At 37.9% G+C, this 23,823-nt stretch overlaps 1 protein-coding gene across 2 annotated transcripts in view; it reads right to left on the bottom strand.

Moving 5' to 3' along the window:
* DNAJC2 (DnaJ heat shock protein family (Hsp40) member C2) overlaps positions 1-22,880 on the bottom strand; it is a 33,252-nt gene extending 10,372 nt beyond the window's left edge. The window contains exons 1-8 of one of the 2 annotated variants that reach the window (XM_037167708.2): positions 22,659-22,880; positions 20,615-20,805; positions 15,779-15,854; positions 7,833-7,931; positions 3,163-3,304; positions 1,544-1,624; positions 579-644; positions 1-92 (exon numbers count right to left, since the gene is read on the bottom strand). In XM_037167708.2, the coding sequence (XP_037023603.1) occupies positions 1-92; positions 579-644; positions 1,544-1,624; positions 3,163-3,304; positions 7,833-7,931; positions 15,779-15,854; positions 20,615-20,805; positions 22,659-22,722 (811 nt within the window). In that variant the 5' untranslated portion in view covers positions 22,723-22,880. The remainder of the gene's footprint in view (positions 93-578; positions 645-1,543; positions 1,625-3,162; positions 3,305-7,832; positions 7,932-15,778; positions 15,855-20,614; positions 20,806-22,658) is intronic. The other variant, XM_037167709.2, reaches the window with a different exon arrangement.
* Positions 22,881-23,823: the final 943 nt, after the last annotated feature.

The following is a 23,823-nucleotide window of genomic DNA, read 5'->3' as shown; positions in this document are numbered from 1 at the left end:
CAACTAATGTTCTTATTCTGTTCATTTCTTCTTTTTTTCTTTGTGCCCTTGTTGCTCTGTTCTGCTTTTCAATCCACCTTCTCTCATCACGACTACAAAATAGAAAATGTTGGAAACAAAATATTGCTCATAGGTAAGGCTAAAAGTGTAATATAAATTTATATGTAAATAATGTCTGAAAAGGTTATAATGCTAGGTCACTATTAACACTAAAGTGTGATTCTACCTATAATTAATTTGGGTTAATATTTTTGGAATATTTACGTCAACCAAATGTTCCAGGGAAAATTAAAATAAAATGTAGGTTAAGCAACCAGAAGAAAAAGAGTTTGCTGCACTGAGCTTTTTGGACAATTCTACTCCTTGACATTTTCTTAAGTATATCTTAACTGACTACTGATCTGGCCTCATTTAGCTTAACTTGTGAGAAGAGGAGTCTCGAAGTATCGAGGCTCATTTTAAAAAGAATACACACAGAGAAAATATCAAAGAAAATATGGGTAGTATATTTTTACATCATCACAAATACCAAAAAGCCAACTAAATTATCTTCCTTTATTAATGATTTATATACATACCATTCTGCTTTTTCTTTTTCTTCTTCATCTAAATAAGAAAATTCTCTCCAAGAATCAAAATTATACCTACAGGCAGAAGTAAAATCAAACAAGAACAAATAAACTCTTTAAAGTTAACTTAGAGGTATATAATTGTAAAAACATTAATGGCAAGTGGATGAATTTATTTTAATAGATCCATCCACTCCTTTTGGTATTGAATTAACACTATGCTCAAATCTTTCTTCTTTTTTAAATGACAATGTATTTGGTATGAAAATCTTATGAAAATCTAAAATATACTTATCATTTCTCCTGGTCAAAATCATACCTCCCTGCTATCCCTTCTGTTAGGTTTCTCTCTTGCTGGGGACTTGTTAAGTTTCCCCTGCCTCCACCTTTGGAAGTCTGTCAAGTCTTAAAGTAACCACAGTAGTGGTTATTTATCTCTGGTTTGTGTCCTCTGAGGATAAAAGCAAATACAAGTGATAGAGCTAAATTTAATAGTTTTTGTTCTACAGTGACTCTATGTTTTAATTTACCAGATTCTTAATGAGCAAATACAGCACATACAAAATAACCACAGAATATTGCGCTTATTAAAAATTAAGAAATTCGTTATAGAGACAAATAGTACTGCTTCCTCCACATGTACCCAAGTACTTTTAATAGCAAGATACCTAAGTGAATACGTATTTATTTTTGTTCAGTTCAAATGACTTCTCAATTTCCATTTTATACCATTATAGCATGCTTAATATCTAGAAATTTGATTAATAGAAAACATTAAAAAATCCGAGAAGTCTAAATATCACATAGGAGGTAATACACTCTTATGTGAAAATACGTACTAATTTCTGAAAAAGTGCTTTTGCTCAGTGAAGGTTCTCCCATACCTTAATTTATGAAGAGTCAATTAAGTACTTACTGAACACATATGCTTTTTAAAAAAATGACAGCATCATAAAATCAGTGTATTCACTTACCAGAAAGAATAAAATGCATCTACATCTTCAAATGATGAATTCATGTCACCTAGTTTGGGAACATTTTTTTTATTTGACCATCTGAAATATTAAAAGAAAAATTCAATTAAAAAAATTGGTACAAAAGTTCAACAGTCAAATGAATTTATTAAAAACAAGAGGTTTTATTAATCCCCACATCTCCCTCTCCTAGATCCTCTAGGACTGAGAGAGAGAGCTGGAAGGTTAGGAGCTGGAAGATTATGAAACAATGTAGGAGCAACAGAGGACAAAGGTGGATGGGGATGGGAGAGAAAATAATGAAATGGTGTTTTAACCATAGGTTACCTTTAATTCTATAAATTACAGGGTTGTAGCAGCTGCCAGAGTCTGGCTAGGAAAAGTACACACTAAAGCCCCCTTTTCTAAGCTCACTTGGCTCCTGCCTGTAAACAGGCAGTACAGAAGCAACCTACGTAGGCCTAGGCTTTTAAAAAATGTTAATACTCACACAGGAGACAGAATTCCACCCCCTCATTACTACCATTTGCTCCCTAAGAGGCATGACTTGTAGGTTCAGCACTTTATCTACCACATATGTCACAAAGTGAAGGATCCTAAGGTTGCTTACTGACACATTTTCCACTTTATAAAACCATTCCATAAAAAAATAATACACTGCTTTTTTTTCTTTCTTTCACCACCTTCAGCACTGTTAAAAAAACACATGTGGGAAGAAAGCCTGGAGGAAATATCAGGCCATACCAAATGGCTAATCAAAGTGGTTCTCAAACTTGGCTGCACATTAGAATCACCTGGGAACATAAAAACCCTACATGAATTCCAAAACAATTTCATTGAAACCACAGTCTCTTTAGATGGAACCCAGGTACCAGGACTTTTTCACATTCTCCAGGTAACTCCAATATGCAGTCAAGATGTACTTTGAAAAAAAAGATGTATTCTGTAAAAACTTTTCAATGCAGATGGAACCAAAAAAATTAGAATACTGGTATATCCTATGTAAAAACTGATTTAAATGAAATAAATTACATATGCTTTAATCTTAAATGTAAGTCATCCTTGTCAGAGAACCTTATAATAAGATGTTAAAATAAAAAAGCTGTTTTTCAAATGATAATGGAACAAATAGAGTAATGTAACCATTAATTATGAAGGAGATGCAAAAAAAGGAGGAACTACTGAGACCTAAGTACCAGTATCACACTACATAGTTCTGTTCCCCAAAGGAAACATAAAAGAAACACATGCCATGAGTTATACAAGAATTTCACTATGGAAGGATAAACTTTGTTTACAGAGCAAACAGAAACCTGGAGACTACAAGAAGCAGGCCAACAGAGCAGTGATTTTCAACCGGGAAGCCACAAGAATTTTTAAAACATACAATACCTGATTATTTAAATCTGTGGCACTGACCTCTTTTCCCTTAGGTTGTTAAATTAGCCATCCAGTGTGAATAAATCAAAATTATACCTTTTCTTCTGTCAGATCAGCAAAAAAATAATTTTTGGTGTGGTATAGAATTTTAGTAATTAGTTTATGGGTGCCATGGGATGAAAAAGATTGAAAATCGCTGCAATCCATCGTAAAGATCCCAAGGGGATGCCTTAACTCACCTGGAATTCCTTTCAAACACTGGGGAAAACACTTCAAAGAAATTGTCCTTCGCTTCACTTTTAGAAGGAACTGAGTTATCAAAAGTAGGATCTACACTGTTAAACGCTCGTCTTTTCACTGGATCAGATAACATTTCATAAGCTGAGGAAAAAATGATAAGGTTACAGAACTATGACATTTTTTTCTGTGAGAAAATAAACCCTTCCTTTAAAAAATGTTGTTTTTATATTTAAAAATTTTGTGTGCTTGGGGAGTAGAACTGATTTAGGTAATGAAAACTCTAGCAGTACTGCATGTAATTGGACTTTCTTAAGTGGCTCTTTTGGCTCTCCTGGAAGACAAATGACAAAACAATAGTTAAATACTCATTCCTTGGCTTCTGGTCAAGATGGGAATGTAGATAAATGGGTCTCACATCCTCCCATAAATCACATAAAAATTACAATAAGTTACAAAACAACCATCATTCAGAAATGCTTGAAATCCACCTGAACAGGAGTCCAATAACCAAGGATATAAAGAAGCCACATTGAGACTGGTAGAATGGATAGAGACCCCAAATGAGCTGGTCCCACACTCACGTGTGGTGGATGAAAACTGAAAGAAATATCTCCACTGTGGAGGCCGCCCCAGAGGAATGAGGTGTCCCAGCCCTGGGGACACTGGGGAACCGAGGACCCTAGCCCGGGGTTCCAGTGCCAGGAAGATTAGTCCCCGTAACTTCTGGGTTTCTAGATTCTACGCAGTTCCTCTTAAAGGGCTCCACACACAGTCTTACATGGGTTCACTTGCTCTGAGCAGCTCAAAAGATACTAGGGACATACAGGGAGGACCTGAACTGTCCGGCATCAAGGCGAAAGTTGAAAGGGGCAGCTTTCTCACGGACAGAAGTGCTAGCAGAGGACATTGTTCCTTTGCCGAGGCCTCTCCCCACAGAGTCAGCAGGTGGGCACCATATCTGAGTCTTCAGCAACCTGACAGCACTGTTCTCCCTGTTCTGGTGATCCCTGAGATCCTGCCCCACCCAACTTGCATGCCCATCCAAGTTGTTTCCAGTGGCTTTTCTATACAAACAGCTTGTCTTGGCTCATGCTTTGGACTTTCCTAAAATCTTTCAAACTTCACAAACCTAAACAAGCAGCACCCAGCCTCTACATACCTCATACATATTGCTACATGGTCCCAGGCCAGCTTTAGTACACTCCCAGCTGCCCCAGCCCCTCCAAGCCCAGCAACCACCTGCAGATCGCTCTGTAGCTCATGACAGGTTGCTCTGGACAAGGCACAGGGGGCAACTGACCTTGGACTGAACCTCCCAGGAGGCCCCAGAATCAATTAACCTAGTGGACAGCTTCAGATCATGCTGAAGCACCACCTAACCACCTCCCTGAATGACACACTCAAGGGCAAAGTCATTGGGCACCAGAGCCCTAACTGAAGCCAGTTCTGCTCTGTAGAATGAGCCCCTGAACAGATTCCATATCAGTCATGGCCAGTCAATGAAGCCAATCAAGATGGAGGTAAATTCCTCCCACTTAGGTGCCAAGAGCAATCAAAGCTCAATTACAGCAGGAGGGTGCACACAGCTGATATGGTCACATATTTGGAATGCCCAGCTCAGCTGACCTAAGAGGCTGTGTGCCCTTAGGCCCTACAGAACACCTACTGCATCAAACCACTCTACCAAGACCAGGACATGTAGTAGCTCTACCTAATACACAGAAACAAACACAGGGAGGCAGCCAAAATGAGGAGACAAACATGTCCCAAGTGAAAGAACAAAACTCCAGAAAAAGCACAAATGAAGACAAGCAATTGACTAGATGCAGAGTTCAAAACACTGGTTATATGATGCTCAATGATCTTAGGGGAAGAGTAAATGAACTTAGTGAGAACTTCAACAACAAAGAGATAGGAAACATAAAAATGGAAATGAAACACATAAAAAAGAACCAGTTAGAAATGGAGAATGCATTAACTGAAATAAAGAACACATTACAGGGAATCAACAATACAGTAGATGGCCCTGACCGGTGTGGCTCGGTTGGTTGGGCATTGTCTTGCGAAGCAAAAGGTTGCTGATTTGATTCCTGATAAGGGCACAAGCTTGTGGGTTTGTTCCCTGGTTAGGAGCATATGAGATGCAACCTACTGATGATTCTCTCTCACACTGATGTTTCTCTCCCTGTCTTTCTCCTTCCCTTCCCCTCTCTAAAAATAAGATCTGAGGATAGTTTAAGGAGCCTCTGGGAGAACCTCAAAGATATCAACATTCACATCATGGGGATGCTGGAAGGAAAAGGGAGAGCAAAAACTGAAAACCTATTTTAAAAAATGACAGGAAACTTCCTTACCCTACTGAAGAAAAATGATACGCAAGTCCAGGTAATGCAGAGTCCCAAACAAGATGAAGGCAAGGAAGCCCACATTGAGACATATCACAATTACAGTGCCAAAGGTTAAAGACAATTGCAAAAGCAGCAAGAGAATAGCAGTTAGTTACCTACAGGGGAATTCCCATACAATTGCCAGTCGATTTCTCAAATTCTGTGGGTCAGAGGGATTGGCACAAAATTTTCAAAGTGGATGAAAAGCAAGGACCTACAATCAAGATTACTTTACCCAGCAAAGTTATTATTTAGAATGGAAGGACAGATAAAGAGCTTTCCTGGAATACAATAATCAGTTTTGTTTCTAAATATAAATAAATAAATAAATAAATAAATAAATAAATAAATAATTGAATTAAAAAATTAAAACGAAAGACTTTTTTCCTGAAAATTTGGGCCAAAAACATGGGTGCACATTATACATGGCAAAATATGGTAAATCAAAAAGACATACACACTCATATGTTTGCTGTAACATTATTTACAATAGTCAAGATATGAACCCTGGCTAAGTAGCTCAGTGAATTGAGCGCAGGCCTCAAAGGGTCGCTGGTTCGATTCCCAGTCAGGACACATGCCTGGGTTGTGGTTCAGGTACCCAGTAAGGGATGCATGAGAGGTAACTACACATTGATGTTTCTCTCTCTCTTTCTCTCTCCCTTCCCTTCCCTCTAAAAAGAAAAAAGAAAAAGATATGGGAGTATTCTAAGTGTCCACCAATAGATGAATGGATAAAGAAGTAGTAATATGTATGTACAATGGAATGACTTAGCCATAAAAAAAAAAGAAAAATGAAATCTTGCCAGCTCCAACAACATGGATGATCCTACAGGGTACTGTGCTGAGTGAAAAAACTCAGAGAAAGACAAATGCCCTGTGATTTCACTTACATGAGGAAACTAAAATCCAAAATAAACAAAGAAGCAGAGCAGAAACAGACTCAGAGAGGGAGAGAACATTCTGATGGCTGGCAGATAGGAGGGGGTTAGTGAGACTGGTGAAAAGGTGAAGGGATTAGAAACTACAAATTGACTGTTACAAAGAAGTCACGGGGACGTAAAGTTCAGCATAGGGAATACAGACAATAATACTGTAATAACTGTATGGTGTCAGATGGGTACTAGATTTATTGGTATAATCACTTCATAAGTTATCTGAATGTCTATCCTCTGGTTGAACAACAGAAACTAGTATAATACTGTATGTTAAGGGTAATTAAAAAATAAAAACATTATTAAAAAATACTCATCCCCTGAAGAAAAATAAATTGTTAGAAAATTAACTGTTAGATCCCAAGGTTTTGAAAGATCAAAGGACCTTAGGCATCTTGAACATCGAGTGTAAGAGTGGGCCAATGAGTTTGAAATGTACACAATTTTTTAACAATTAGCATCAAAATGTAAAATCACATTTAAGGAAACATTTAGAAATGATTGTACCTATATTAATCTGTTTAATGAGGATATGTAAATATGTAATATGGCTATGTAAATAGCAATAAACAGTTGTGGGTACTATATTAGGATATAAACAACATCTTGATATAAATTAGCCAAACATTTGAGGAACAGTTTAGTCCTATAAAGTATTAATATCTGAAATGGAGAAAGATCTCAGTATTTTCATCATTGGACATAATACATATAAATTAACCTAGGAAGAGCTTCTCATAAAATCACCTGGTGCCCTGGCCGGTGTGGCTCAGTTGGTTGGAGCACTGCCCGGTACCAGAAGGGCTGCAGGTTTAATTCCTGGTCAGGACACATACCTAGGATGCAGTTTCAGTCCCAGTCCAGATGTGGGAGGCAACCAATTGATGCTTCTCTCTTACACCAATGTTTCTCTCTCTCCCTTCCTCTCTCAAAGAAATGAAAAAATGTGCTTGGGTGAAGATAAAAGATTAAAAAAATATATAAAAGAACTGCAGAATCCGAGGCCCTAGCTCAGATCTACTGGATGGTACTCTACATGTATACTTCAAAAAAGTCACCTGGTGATCTGGTTAAAATACACATTCCAATTCAATAAGTCTGGTGTGGGGACTCTGAGCTTCTGCATTTCTGACAAGCTGCAAGGTGCTGCTGATGCTGCTGGTTGGGAGAACCTTACTTTGTGTAGTGAGGCTCCCAGGAAGATTAGCAGAAATAACCAGATGTAACTAAAAATTTTTTAATATGTCATGATATATTTAAATGAACTGCAGTGTACATTGGAAACCCAACCCCAGCAATTAATAATCGTCATTATTAGAAGCTCCTGACTCTAATATATTTTCTTACCTTTAGTTATGCAAGTAAAGTAGTCATTATCGCCTTCTTTTATTGGTTCACCAGCTGCTTTCCGTTTGTCCGGGTGATGCTTTAAAACCATTGCTTTATCTACAAAAGAAGCCAGATTTATATAATTTGTTACTTTATATATCAAAACTAAAAGTAAAGATGAGCTAAACAGACCATGTCTAAAATCACAGTCCTAATCTAAAACTGTTTTTTCCTATGGTAAAATATAAGCTTATATTAAGTGTGGAAATTACAGAGAAACAAAGAATTAAGTGAGCAAAGTGCCAGCACCTGAAGACAATTATTGTTAACATTTTAGTGTATTTCCAGACTTTTTTTTCCCTTAAGTACATGCTTAAAAAACTTTAGGTATAATCATGCATATATGTGTGTGTGTGTGTGTGTGTGTGTGTGTGTATACACACACACATATACACACCAATTTATAGTCTGCTCTTTCAACCTAACACTATAGCATTTGCATTTTCCATGTTGTTACAAACTTCAAAATTTTTAAAAAATGATTGCTAGTGCTTAGTACAGCATTTCAAGTAGATTTACCATAATTTATTTAACTATTTCTCTACCACTGAGTATTCAGATTGCTTCAGATTTTTCATTATTAAAAACCCTAATTTAGTTATTTTGTAGAGAAATATTTCCCATATTCCAGATTCTTTCTTAGGATGTACTTAGAGAAAGTGAAATTAGTGACTGAAAACAGCAACAACTTCCCTTCTGAAGTTAAACCACTTCATACTCCTATTTGGACATCATTTTCACTATACCCCCACCAGCACTAGATGTAATTATTTAAGACTATGATCATTACTCATGCTCAACAATTCTTTTTTGTTTCTATCTTTTATCCTTTATCTGTGGAGGAAGGAGAAGTTGTCAGTTTTTCTTCTGTGTCTGTGTGAGTCACTTGACAATAACAGCTAGCTGTTAACACCTAGTGAGCATTTACTATGTACCAGGCATGATTTATCAGTTAATCTTTTTAATCATCACATGAGGAAAGTAGTGTTTTCTCCATTTTAAAACCAAGGAACATGAGGCACAGAGGGGTTAAGTAAGCAACCACTGCAAGCTGTCCAAAGTCCTGACCAAGTCTGGCTCCAACCCTGGCAGCCTGACTTCTCAGCCTGTGCTTGTGTGCTGCCTCTCAGTCCTTCATGGCTGATGCTAATGCTTTTTTCCCCAGCTGCTAGAAATGAACTTATATTTTTTAAAAAATGTCATTTTTATTTATACTTACCAATCATTTCCTTTATAACATCTTCCAGTACTTATAAACTTAGAAGGCCCTTCATTCCCCTAAAGGTTGATATGTTTCTAAGTCTGTTAATAGTTTGTACTGTTAGAACAGAAAATTTTTAAAAATTCTTTAAATCTTTCTGAACTTTTGTATAAGTCAAGCAATATACTATTTCAAAATCCTAATCCCATCTAACAACCCCTCATAGTAAACCCCTCATAGATTTATGATGTCTCATAGTAAATTTTACCAGGGCTGGTTTCTGATGACTTATCCTTGCTTCGGAATTTACTTTAAAATGACCATAGTTTTCCAATATATTTGATGGTAAATTTCAAAATCTGCACATTATTTTTGTACATATTTCCTGTAATTAACCACTTGACACAACTTTGTTTTTCTGGGTAGGTCCTATATTGCCTACAAAGATGTATTTCTTCCCTCCTTTCCAATAGTTCTCTTTTATTTAATACCCAATTCACTGACCTACGCTCACCACACAGCATAAAAAATAATGAGCAGGTTAGCTTCCCCCATAGATTTTAATGGTAATATCACCAATGCCACGAGTTTAAGTTTGTTGGCTGTGAGTCTGAAACACTTTTCAAAGTAGAGAATTAATTGCATTTCTTTTCCAACTTCTATAATATTTACCAAAAAAAAGTATGTATCTACTTAGGAATCACATAATATTACCTAGACCATAAACAGATTTAGCTATATTAATATATTTCCTAAATTGGATTCCTGAGAGAAACCCTACTTGTCCATGGGCATAATTCTTTTAGTAATGTATTGTTAAATTCAATTTGCTATTATTTGGGGTTTTTTTCTTTTCTTTTTTTTTTGTATGATATGCACAAATAAGATTTACTGGCAGGTTTTTGTTTTTTTTTAAGATTTACTTATTTATTTTTAGAGAGAGAAGAAGGGAGAGAGAAAGAGAAGGAGAGAAACATCAGTGCGTGGTTCTCTCTCACACACCCCCTCCTGGGGACCTGGCCCACAACCTAGGCATGTACCCTGACTGGGAATTGAACCAGTGACCATATGGTTTGCAGGCCCATGCTCAAGCCACTGAGTTACACCAGCTGGGCTGCTTGTAGTTTTTTCAAGCTCTCCTCACCAGGTCTTAAAAATTTATTAATCTTTTTAAGACTTAATTTTCAGAGTAATTTTAGGTTTATAGCAAAATTGAGAGGCAGAGAGATTTCCTATGCCCTCATACATGCATGGCCTCTCCTCATGCCCCCATTGCCATTACCCACCTGAGCAGTTGGTTACAACTGATGAACCTATACTGACATAATCACTCAAACTGCACAGCTAACATTATGGTTCACTCTTGATATAGTACATTCTTTGGGGTTGGACATATGTGCAGACAAATGTGTCTATCCATCATTATATTATTATACAGAGTATTTTCACTGTCCTAAAAATCCTGTTACCTGCCTATTCCTCACTATTCCTAGCAATCATGACCTTTTATTGCCTCTATAGTTTTCTTTTTCTGTGCCAAGTTTTCATACTAGGAGTATACTAACTTCACAAAAGCAACTGTCCCAAAACAGTTTATGTTCAGCATAAGAATTTTCAATCCCTTAAACATCTGAAATAATTCACTTATCACCAGAGCCTGAAAATGTTTTTAAGGAGGTAATTCTTTTGTAACTTATAAAATTTCTTCTTCAATTAAAAAAAAAGTTAACTTTATCAAAATTCTCAAATGCATTACATTTAATAGTTCTCAATTTAAAATATATAATAATTTTGTTTTTCACTATTAGTTTTTTGTTCTGATAAATCCATTTCTGCACACTGTTTTATCTCTTTATTTTTCTCCTCCATGGTCCTTAGAGATATTTTTTCCCACTTTAAAAAAAGTAACAATAAAGCCATGGCTGGTGTAGCTCAGTGGATTGAGCGCAGGCCTGTGAAGCAAAGGATTATGGTTCGATTCCCAGTCAGGGCACACGCCTAGGTTGCAGGCCAGTTCCCAGTGGGGGACATATGAGAGGCAACCACACTAATGTTTCTCTCCCTCTCTTTCTCCTTCCCTTCCCTCTCTTCTCTGAAAATAAATAAATAAAATATATTTTTTTAAGTAACAATAGTTTAAGGCAATGAACTTATTTATGGTACAGCTCTAGGTGCCATCCCTTAAATTTTGATAGGCAATGATTGTACTTTCTCAAGAAGAAACTACTAATACAATTTTTACATTCATCTATGTCCAAAAGAATATATTCAATTTCTCAAGTGATTGTTTCTGGTTTGTTCAATCACATCTACTTTACTGAATTGAGATAAAATTTACATAGAATAAACTGTTCAGATTTTAAGTACAGCTGTCCCTCCAGGGACTTGGGTTCCCCAATACCCTAATACCAAAGTTCAAGAGTGCTCAAGTTCACTATATAAAATGGTGTAGTACTCACATACCCTCCTGTATACTTAAAATCACCTCTAGATTATTTACAATACTAATACAATGCATGCCATGTAAATAGTTGTTACGTCACACTGTTGAGGGAGTAACAAGAAAAGTCTGTGCATGTCCAGCACAGATGCAACCATTGTAGGCTTAACTACATAGCACACTTCAGCAACAACGTAATCCTCCTGCTCCCTCTGGAATTTTTTTATCCTGAGGTTGAATTCACAAATGTGAAGCATACAGATTCAGAGGTTTGACTGCACTCGATTCAATTAGTTTTGACAATTGTACACACCCATGTAATTACCACCCAAAAGAAAATATAGGCCATTTCCACCCCCATAGAGTTCTCTTGTAACTTCTTCCAGTCAAATCCTACACCATACCACCTGGGGCAAACACTTTCTGTTCCCATCACTATAGATAACTTTTCCATGTTCTTCATGTAAATGGAATCATATATTATGTCTTTTTATCTGAATTCTTTGTGTAGTGTTTTGAGATTCACCACCATTCTTGTGCATCAGTAATTTATGCTCTTTCAAACTGTGGAGTACTATTTCTGCCATTAGAATGCAGTTTGCTTACCTATTACCTATTGGTGAACATTCTGGTGGTTTCCTGTTTTGGGATATTCTGAATAAGGCTGCTATGAACATTTTTGTACAAATGTGTTTTGGGCATATTTTTTTTCATTTTTTAAAAATTTATTTAGTTATTTTTCAAGTACAGTTTTTTTGTCTATTTCTCCCATCCCAGATTCCCCTGCCCTGTCTCCCCACCTCCCTCCCATTCCCCCCCCCCCCCCGCCCCAGTCCTCATCCCTGTGTCTTTCATACTTGTTCCTCAAAATCCCTCCCTTTTCCCCCTTAAATTCTCTTCCCTGTTTTGGACATATTAAACTTAGTAATTTCTACATATACTGCAAGAAACTCACATGTTGTACATTTTTGTTTTTCTGAGCTCCGAGAATTTTCTCACAGTCAAGTACACTATTTCCTCCACTAACACTCAAGAGGCATTTTCACCTTTGAACTGGTTAAGCAAAAAAGAAGTTATTAAAGGTTATTAGGTAGCTCACAAAACTCTGTGAGAGTCAGACTATGAGTCTTAAAGGCTATGTCGTCAGTAATAGTAATTAAGTCACACTGGACTGTACAAACTGGCCACATGCCACTTCCACTGCCAAGGCACAAGGGAAAGCCATGAGCTTCCTCTCTGTACTACTCTTTCAACTTTACTTGCAAAATAGATTCTGTGCAGGTCTGGCCTAATTTAAACACTGTTCCCTTTTGAATTGCAGGTGTGTGCTGAGCAGTGAAACCTAAGTCACATGACTACAAATATTCTCAATTTCAAGACACGCCTGTTTACAAATCAGGTTAAGTTTTCTACTTACTTGCAATTATTGTTTCCGTACATTTATTGTGCTTTCTCCCTTAGGGAAATCTGACATCTATCTATTCTTTCTCTGATTCTTGGGAACATTACTCAAGATTGTCCTGTTTTCTAATTGTATGTCATCCTTTGTAATTCTAAATTCTGCTTTCATGTTTTGTTTCCAAGGAATTCTACTTATATCTCCCTAACCTCTTTCTGTAATGCCTATACCGCCCCCAATGCTTTGTCTTAATATGTAGGCTGTCAACATGTAGTAAATACTTTAGTTTTCTATTGAACCTGATGATAAAGTCTGAGAAAGATGTCTCAATTTTTTTGTTAGTCTACTCTTATCTTATGGGGCGCTATTTTTTTCCTTCACTGACTGTCCTGCTTAATTAGCTTTAGTTGTCCATGTATATTACCGGGTCCTGAGACTATCCTATTCTCTGTCCCTGAGCAGGCAAAAGATGTTACCTGGTATTAGAAATAAGGTAAAAGAGACCAAGAAAATTACTGGTTTGAAAAAGAAACAAAGATAATTTGGGAGCTGCTATTGTACATTTACTGACATCTCAAAGACTTCTTTTCCTTCTTTCTCCCAAACAAAAACAGTTTCTGGGGTGTTCTCAGAATATATCAGCAAAGGGGCTTTTCCTGTACACTCATACTAATACAATAAAAACCCTCTAAATATGATTTTTAATTTTAAAGAAGCTTGATGTGCATGTTTTCAGTTTAAATATCAGAAAATATTTTAAATTAAAATTATTAAATTGAGAAAATTCAAATTACTAAAGACTTTTATTCCCATTCCAAGAATATCAAGCCTACATGCATCATTTATCAGTGTGGCAATTTTATTTTAAGAACAAAATTATCTAGCCCTGGTTGGTGTGGCTCTGTGGATTGAGTGTCCCCTGTGAACTGAAAGGTCACTGGTTTGACTCCTAATCAGGGCATGCTTGGGTTGCAGGCCAGGTCCCTGCTTGGGGGTGTGCAAGAGGCAACCGATCCATGTTATCTCTTACACATCAATGTTTCTCTTCCTCTCTTTCTTCTCCCTTCCCCCTCTCTCTAAAAAATAATAAAATCTTTTAAAATTTGTTTAAAAGAGGAACAAAATCATTTAAGCAATTAAAATACTACCTTTAGTATTCAAGTACTCTCTCTTAACCTATTATTCAATTTTTTCAGTAATTAATTCTTTTCAGAAATGCAGAGAGGGGAAAAAAAGACCACTAACTTTATTTACTCTTAACTTCCTAAATTTTTTCACTATGGCAATTCACAATACATTAAACAAAAACAACACTCATGTTTGTAACACAATGCAAGAAATCTAAGGCTCTCAAGTCCTATCAGGCTTACATTTTTATTAGGTTTGTACTAATAATTATAAATCTGAAAATACTAAGTTGGCATTTTTAACATCTAGACAAGATTTCAGGACGCAGTAAGCAGCAACTGTCTATTTTACAGTGACAGAAGTAAGAGAGCAACAGTTTCTTTGTGAATAAACAATAAGAATATTCAACAAAGGGAGTGAATTCTAATTCCACTTAATGTTAATAATCTGTGCTCTGGGGCTGTACAACTTTTTCTACAGAATAAAAAATGTACATTGTACCAAGAAAAAAAAAAGACTTACCAGAAGCAAATGGATGTTTCCTTCACATTTTTAATCTTTATAGAAAGAAATAATTCTTTTACCTAACAAATCAAACTATTTTCATAGTTCTAAATCACACCTAATTCTTTCACAAATTTACATGTACCTTGACATGGTTGGTATTTGTATGTCATTCCTTCATATAGTAAGACTTTGCAACTACTTTTTCATGGAACATAAATTCCGGGAAAACTTATATATTTTACAATGACTATTCATATGCACTAACATATGTTTAGTCTAAAATCATGCCAGCATTTAAAGAAATCCAATAATAGGTCTAAAATAATTTGATAAATTCCTTCACTTTGTTAAATGTGATTTCCATTAATAGAGAAAAATTTGAGGTTATCAACTATACCTAGTGCCAACTAGTATTTTTCAACACGAGATAGGTTTCCTTCAGCCATCTTCCTCAAAGTATTGCCAGTACAGTACTTTTTCTTCTTGATTGGCCTTGACTCCCTATTTCTCTTCCCTATGGCCATAATCTTACCTCCTCTGACCTTAACATCCATTCTCTAGAGTAGAAGGCAGAACATTTTTCTAAGATAAAACACAGAAAAGAAATCATCTTCACCCCTTTCATGAAACTTTACTGATTAGGTGAATCGAATGCTGTACAAGGAATTACGTCTATACAAATGCAAAAGACAGACATTTAGGAGACTAAGGGAATAATGTTTTGTAAGACATGTGAAGACTGGCTTCCCAACAATACCCCTTGCCCCAACCACCAAATTTTTAACCTTGTCAATGAAAATAATGAAGCATCAGATAACTCGTTCTTGGACAGAAGAAAAAAGGTGGTATCAACAAAAGGGTGATGTACAAATCAACATCAAAAAACCTAAGCAACAAGGCAGCTTCTAATAAATACAGGGGGCCATACTTCTGAAGGTGAAATTGTTTTAAAAGCTTGCCATTGTAAGAATGTTCTTTATCCTGTCACAAACACACATATCTAACACCCCGATTTGTTATTCCTAGTAAGAAAGCCCACACATAAGACTGACTGCTTTTTCCCAGTTCTGGAGGTAAAGGACAGTGTGGTTATGTATTGTTATGACTGCATGGCACATGCTGTTAAATCTAGAGTTATGGCTATGGACTACGATCCTGCACATCTTTTCAAAAGGATAATATTTTTCTACCCCAGATATCTGTTTATTTCAAAATAATTAAATACTTACGTGCTGCTTTGATCTGTCTTGGTGTCGCTTTGTATCTTACATGGCCAAGTCCAAGTACTGCATAATGATCTTGGTTCTGATAAAGACACAAAAGAGAGTCAGGTTTAAAATGCAGCGATGTATCCTGTGCCTTGTATTTTGGCACCCTAAAATGGTGCTTCCCAAAGTGATGTTGCCATGATATGAGTCCAGTGAGACATTCTGTATAAAATGGGTTCTGTGGTCATTTAAGTTTGGAAAATACAGACTCTTATACAGCCTTCTTGATGATCTGTATACACATAAGCCTAATAAAGTCTCTGAGAAGTCCTGCAATTAAGAACAAGTAAACAGAAACCTGTAAAATCCAGCATTTTCCAAACTTACTTGATGACAGAACCTTTTTTTCTCTTAAAAACTATTAATATCTGCGGCCACCCTTAAAGTATAGACAGGAAGATTTCAGAACTGAAGGGAGCATTACAGCAGCACCGAGAGGTAGGGTCAGGGCAGTGATAAGATACAACTAGGAGCCATGTGGAACGAAGAAGGTAGGCTAAATGGAAATTTTGAGAAATGGAGGTATAACGCTTTTCTTGATAGAATTTCCTGCTCTGGTTAACATCTCTGCAAATTTAGAAGCTGAGGCAGCAATTGGAGTGAAGGTTCCTTAAGAAGTCAAAGGTATGTCTAGAATTAGAGAATAAGTGGGGAGAAGGGAAGTTGAGAGCATAAAGCATGGGGAAAAAATCAAATGGGGCTGACTTGGTTTCCCTTTACATTCAGGATTGCAAACTTCACAGGGATTGGCTCCTTTGTTATGTATTGCCTGGCAACCATACTTTCTTCTACTTCATTCCCCTTTCCACTCACTAAGATTACTACATACCTTTTGGCTTCTAGTCCGTCTTCAAGCCTCATGGAACCCATTCCACCCTCTTATCAATGGCCTTGCCTCTTGCTTAACTAAAAAATTTAAATTACCCTACTCAAATTCCAGCATCTTTCTACCATCCTATCTGCATCCATATTTTTTCTCACTTTCCCTTCATTCACAATTGAGGAAGCCTGTGTTATCAAGACAAATTACTCCATCTCTCATCTTGGCTCTGAATCTCACCTTCTCTAAGTCTCCTAAAACACTAGCATGTTTCATTTATCTCCTAAATCTCAAATGGATTATTTTCATCAATATAAAAAGATGCTCTATTTTCCCTCATCTTAAAACAACAACAAACCCTTCCATGACTCCCTTGCAAGTGACCCCATTTCTCAGCTATCTATCAACGTTAAACTTCTTGAAGGTGCTGTCCCCTCTAGCATTAATTTTCAAACCATTCCAATCTGGTTCTGCTCCATCCACTTCCACCCCAGATGCTACAAAGCTGCTGTCATCAGGATTAATTCCCAGGTACCAAATCCAAGATCACCCATCTGCAACTCACTTCACTTCATCTCCCAGCAGCAGCACAGCTGACTCTTTTATTGAAACATTATGTTTTTAGTTTCTGTGAATCTGCTGTTTTCCTCCCACCTTTCAGTAGGTTTTTCAGCCATTTTCCTGGTTTCTCAATGACCTATAGAGGCTCAGCCCTGAAGTTTCTTTTGGTCTCTCTAGACTTTGATCCTTGGTGATTTGATTGAATGCCAAGGCTGGAATATGTTAAGAACTCTGTGAATGCTCTCAACCCTACAGCACAGACCTCTCCAAAGAGCTCTAGGGGCACAGAACACCCCCATCTCTCTAACTTGCTGGCCTGTCGTTCTCCATCTTGGTCACCCATTTCCGAACATCCGACTGTGTTTTCAGTTCACTGAAGATGCCAAGCTCTTTTCCCTCAGGAGCTCCTCACATGCTATTGTCTACCTGACACATTCTTCCTCCACTTCTCATGTGGCTGATATCTTCTCATCCTTCAGTCTCAGCTGAAATGTCATCATATTTAAAACAGACACTTTCTCTCCCCATCTCTGCTCGTTTTTCTCCTCCTTCAAAGTACTTAAAAATTGTCAGTGCTTCAAACCCCCGGATGGCTTTCCACTGAGGGCTGCTACCACTGCTCCTGACCTCCTCACCAGCCCCTGCCTGACCTTGTTCACTCTGTTCCAGCCACTTGCCTTTTTCCAGTTCCTGGCACATCCCAAACTTCTTTCTGTCTCTGCATAAGCTCTCTGCCTGGAATGCCACTCTCCCCGATCTTTGCAAATCATCCAGGTTTTATGTTGCACATCAGTTCCACAGGCCTTCCCTACCTACTCAATCTAAGGCAATAATCTAGACACTATCACATAACTCTGTTCTCTGCCCAGCACTTAAGTGGCCATGTTCTTGATTGTTTACTTATTATGTTTCCTCACTGGAATACGTTTGTGGGAACAGTGATACTGTCTTGTTCAGTATGGTATCCTTCACATCCAGAACAGTGTCTGACACACAGCAGGTGCCTGATACCTATTCGTTGAAATAAAAAATTAAATCAATGTATAAGCCCTGCTACCTAGCTCTGATGTCAGCTCTTTTTTATAACACCCTCTCCATTCTTTCTTCCCTTTCTCTCTTGTAGATCTCAACATTCCCCAATTCTATTCCCCCAAGGGTCCCCCTGACCCTCCCTTTCCTCAAGTTACTATTTTCTTTATAACCCAGCTTTGAAAAGAATATTGTACATTTAGGTTTCTATGGCATCGCCTAATAACTGCTCAACCCACTGCAATTTCTTACCACCACAGCCATTTCAGTGTTTTCAATGTGGTCTTCTAAACTTTGTTTGCCAAACCCAGAGGCTTTTTACCATTATATATGTTATGTGATTGACCTATCTCCAAAGCAGTGACACCGATTATTATTTTTTCCTTAGTAAAACTTCCTCCTCCCTTAGTTTCTTGAAGACTATAGTGTCTGATGTTCAATAAACCTTTGTTGAAAAATGTTTTGGTTTTTTTTGGTTTTCTTTCTACTTCTTTCATTCTTCTTAGTAACCTTTGTTGTTTCTCCTTAAATATCTATCCCTGCTCCTCAATACTCAGTTCTTTTAAAACTGATATTGATGATGCCCTGGCTGGTGTGGCTCAGTGATGGAGTACCAGCCTGCGAACTGAGGGGCTGCTGGTTCAGTTCCCTGTCAGGGAACATGCCTGTATTGCTGGCCACATCTCCAGAAGGGGGCATGTGGGAGGTAGCCAATCAGTGAGTCTCTCCCTCTCTCTCTAAAAATAAATAAATAAAACCTTTTAAAAAAGTTTAAAACTGATGATGATGGTAGGAGAATCAACTCACACTTTCTGAATACTTACACACTTTTCTAAGTGCTTTATACATATGCCTTACCTCATTCAGTACTCACAAAAACTGGTAAGATAGAAACTCTTATTATCTACTATTTGTTTTGAATTTTCATGTGCCCAAGCACTGGGTTAAGTGCTTTATATACACCGTTTCATTGATTCTCACTATACTCCTTTGGGTTGCTAGCAATCTCATTGTACCAATGAGGGAAATGAGGTACAGAGATATCAGGTAACTTTCCCAAGTTCCGGCACACTAATGGGCAGCACCAGATTTGAATTCAGGGACTCTAATTCCAAAGCATATACATTTAAGTATTATACTAGCACCTACTTAAGTAATATAATACCTATTTGTCTATATCTTGGCTGATGCTGTTCAATGTTCCATAGCCTCAACTACCACCCATGTGCCACTGACCTGCAATGTTTCTGGCTCTAACTTCTGTTCAGAGTCACTGACCGATTTCTAACCATCTGCTACACAACTTCACCAGTATGTTGCTAGAATATGAATTTGGACATAACCAAACTTGAACACAAACACCACTCTCCATAAACTTCCTTTCCCTGTATCCCAAGGCGGGTGACTGATAGCACACTTAACAGAGGTGTCCAATTTGCAGCCCACAGGCCGCATGTGATACAGGATGGCTATGAACATGGCCCAACACAAAATCATGAATTTACTTCAAACATCATGAGATTTCTTTTGTGATTATGTGTTGTAATGCATTTACTGTGTGACCCAAGACAACTCTTCATCCAGTGTGGCCCAGTGTGGACACCCCTGCAGGTCATTCAAGCCCAAATGCACAGTGGTCTTCTGAATACATTCCCTTCTCTTGACACACAGCCAAGGTCAGCAAAGCTTCTCAAGTCTACCTTTTAAAATTTGTCCCCTCTTCCTCAAAACCCAGCTATAAATGTAGTTCAAGCATAAGCATTCATTTGAAAGCACAGATTATTGCATTAGGCCTATACTACCAAACTATTCACTTCCAGGCCTGCTCTCCCTTTTCAAGCAATTTTCTGTACTGCCAAGAGAATTTTAATTCTAAAACTGGCTTAGAAACTTTTAATGACTTCCTACTGCCTTGAAAATAAAATATAAATTCCTTCCTTAGCATGGTATAAAAAGGACATTACAGAGTTTGGTCTAGAGTCTGCTTTAGGCAGAATTTCTCACTACTATCCCTCAAGTACCCAAATTTAGTCTTTACTAATCCCCCCCAAAATGGTGCATATTCTTTCACTTCTCTGTGTCTTTGCATAACTATTCCTTCTGCCCAGAACACCTTTTCTCTCTCCTCTGCTTCACAAACTCCCTTTCATCCTTTTAAGACCAGCTTAAACATTATCTTGTCTGTGAGACCTTTCTAGACTTCTCCAGCAGAGAGAATATCCTAGGGCCAGTACTATTCCACTCAATACTTGACAATAAATGATTGCTCAATTACAGTTAACTTGCTGAAGCATCTTAGAACAGGCTTTATTAATGGAAAACTCCAGAGAAAATTTCATGTATCTAAGAAAACTTGTGATTAAACAAAAGATGCAGGTATTACATACCTTCCAGTCCTTGGGATCAAGAGTTTTCAGCATAGGAAATTCTTCCAACTGCAATTCTTCATCTTCTGATTCCTCTGATAACTCTTTCTTATCCTCCAGTTCCTGAAAAGAGGCAGAAGCATTTCTGTTTCTCCTCTTAGCAAAAGCTTCAAACCATCTTCCCACAGGTTCAACTTGACAGAGTGTTGAGGCTGTGATTGAAAGTGTTAAGAGAAGCTTCAATGTATTGCATGGAATAAATCTGTTTCAAGGCAATAAATAAGGTCAAAACAGCGATCATACCAGGGTATAACTTTAAAACCATCAAATAAGAAAATAACTGCAATAATCCACATAAGGATTAGCAATAATCATTTCCTAGTACTTAGAGAACATTCATTCAACCTCTTAACATTAGCTGACAAAACATTAATCAAAATCAACAATAAACTGATACTTTTCTGGCAGTATGGGGAACATTAAGAATAGGGAGAAATGGTCCTGGCTGGCGTGGCTTGGTGGATTGAGAGCCCGCCTGCAAACCAAAAGGTTGCCGGTTCATTTCCCAGTCAGGGCACATGCTGGGATTGAGGGCCAGGTCCCCAGTGCGGGGTGTGTGAGAGGCAACCACATATTGATGTTTCTCTCCCTCTCTTCTTCCTCTCTCCCTTCTCCTCTCTCTAAAAGTAAATAAATACAATCTTAAAAAAAAGGAATAGGGAAAAATGTTGCAAACTGTTTTACTTTTAGACCAATAATTGTAATAAAGCAAAAAGTAATGACAATCATAACTGGCCTCATCAAAAACAAAAAAGCCTCTAAAGCCACCTGAAAATATCTTACTGTGCTATAGCGGAACAAGCTCTGGATCTGAAATCAGAAGTGCTGGATTTTAGTCTAGGTCTGACCATTAGTGACTAGGTCAGAGACGTCTTCAACTCAAAATGGGAGCAATTATATCTTATATGGTTTCTTGGAAAATTGAACGACACACCCCAAAAGCACTTTGAAAAGTCACAAACCTGTATAAAAGTAAGGCTTTATCATTATCCCTAGAAAGTGAGGGTAAATCACAGTATGTTTGTACATTAACATTTCAAAAAATTTAACTTACGTCAGGAAAAAGTTAACATCTTAATTTTAATTCCATATTCAATATGAAAGCAAAAAACTTAAATTTGTTCAGTTATCAATTACTCAGATTAAGTATTCCCTTGTACCTAACGGTCAAAATTTTCTAAAAATAACTGGCTTTTCATGTTTTAATTAGTTTGGGAAATTAAGATTCCCTCTACCACACACAGGAGAGAAGTTAAACAGTATGCTCAAGTACTACCTGTGAAGTGTGTGAATTTTAAGAAAATTACCTTTCAAGCTTTTTCCTTCTAGTTTTGAGATTAACTGTTGCAAGAATGCAACATGTGCCATGAATGATACTTTCAAAATCACATTCAACAAGTGTCTGTATCAGCGGCTATGGTAATTAATGTAGATCACTGAAGGCGGAGACTCTCAGTTTACCATACCTACGACTGTCGTGGGCTGCAAATCTATGAACCTACAGAAGCAGGACAAGTTACACTTAACGACTGTCTTTATACGTATTTCTATGCAGATCTTACCAGCACACAGGCAACGGTGTTTTAAAACAGAGTGAGGAGCGGTATCTGAATTATAACATTTAAAAAACAAAGCCGGAGCAACGGAGAGAGGGATGAAAATGCAGAGCACCAGCAGCAAGTATTTGTACGCCCTCAGGCACTGGGGAGCCCGCAGCGAGCATCGGGGTACTGGAGGGTTCGGTCCCGAACTGCTCGGCCCAACCCGTGAGTCAGCGGCCCCGAGAAGAGGAGGAAACAGTAGGGGCAGAAACATGACGCCCCCTCTCTCCTAGTCTGGGGAAGGATTACTGTAGAGCAAAAAGAAAAAGACACTCCCCACGGCCCCACGTGTCTGGCAGCTAATCGCCAGGGGCAAAAGTTGAGAGATTTCGGGGTCGCCGAGGGGAGGACTGAGGTGGGGTTCGGCAGAGGCGGGACGGAGCCGGGGTTGAGTGGACACGTACCAGAGGTCAGAGCGTGGATGATGGCGGTGCCCTGGCCCTCCGCAGCGCTTGGCAGGAGCAGCATGATGGCACCTGGGCAAGCCCGGCGGGCGCAGCGGTTCCCGTCCCTGGCCGAGAGCGTTCGGTGTTCCACAGCTTTTCCTCCAGGTCCGAGCCTCGCGCCTTGGCTCTGTGAAGCCCTGGAACCGGCGCCTGGAGACACAACAGTAACTACTTCCGGGTTGGATCTATCAGGTTGTGGGGGCCAATTCCACCCCCCACCCCCACCCCGCCTACGTGTGCCGCAGCCTAGTTCTTTCACTGACTCGGATCCGGCTTGGAACCAAGACTGGTGAAAGAAAGATTCCTAGACTCAGCAGTTCCCTGGTAGAAAGGATTGTGAGTTTTCCTCGTCCGGTTGCAGTACACAGAGCATAATTTTCTAAAGTAGCTCTTATTATATTCTTTGCATTTTAAGTTACTCCTACTTATATTAGTCTGAACCTAACACTGATTTTTCCAGTAGTTCTACTTGCATAATGAAAAGTGAAAAGTTGTGTTAGTATTGAAAATGACTTTAATCTATATACATCCGTAGAGAATTCTGTACATATATTTGTAAAGAATTTGTGTTCACCTGAATAACAATAGAAGCTAACATTTGTTGTGCTGTTACTAAGTAATTTGCCTGTATTATTTACTTTAATACTCATAATATTTGGAGAAGAAACTCTTCTCTAGCATTAGATTCTACTCCAAATCCAGTTTTCTGTAAAGTTTTCCCAATTACAGGAATGTGGGACTTACTATTTTTATGTATAATAAATCAATTTTGTATTTACTATATGATTTCTTCTTGGACTGAGGTCAAAAGCAAGAACTAACAAAAGGAAACCAGTGGGTGAAGATTCACCCCGTATTCCCCTGTCCTCTTCACTGCTCCCCCCTACCCCACCCTTTCAGTCTGGAATACAGTGGGCAAAATAGGAAATGGGATGTTCCACCCTGTGGGAGCCAGCACCAGAAATAAGCAAATTATCCTCTATGAATTACCTTTTTACCATTAAATACATTAAATTTTACTGCATGACAACATTGTCACCTCAAAATTGACATTTCTAAATATTAACTAATCATCTCCCTTTAACCCTCTTCCTAACCCCTTTATGTATTTGTGCAACCATTG

This window comes from Artibeus jamaicensis, unplaced genomic scaffold, assembly GCF_021234435.1.
Source record: "Artibeus jamaicensis isolate MK-2021 breed Jamaican fruit bat unplaced genomic scaffold, CSHL_Jam_final contig_518, whole genome shotgun sequence".
Taxonomy (NCBI): Eukaryota; Metazoa; Chordata; class Mammalia; order Chiroptera; family Phyllostomidae; genus Artibeus; species Artibeus jamaicensis.
Note: the sequence above shows the minus strand (reverse complement) of the source record. Positions and strands in the feature narration are given on the sequence as shown.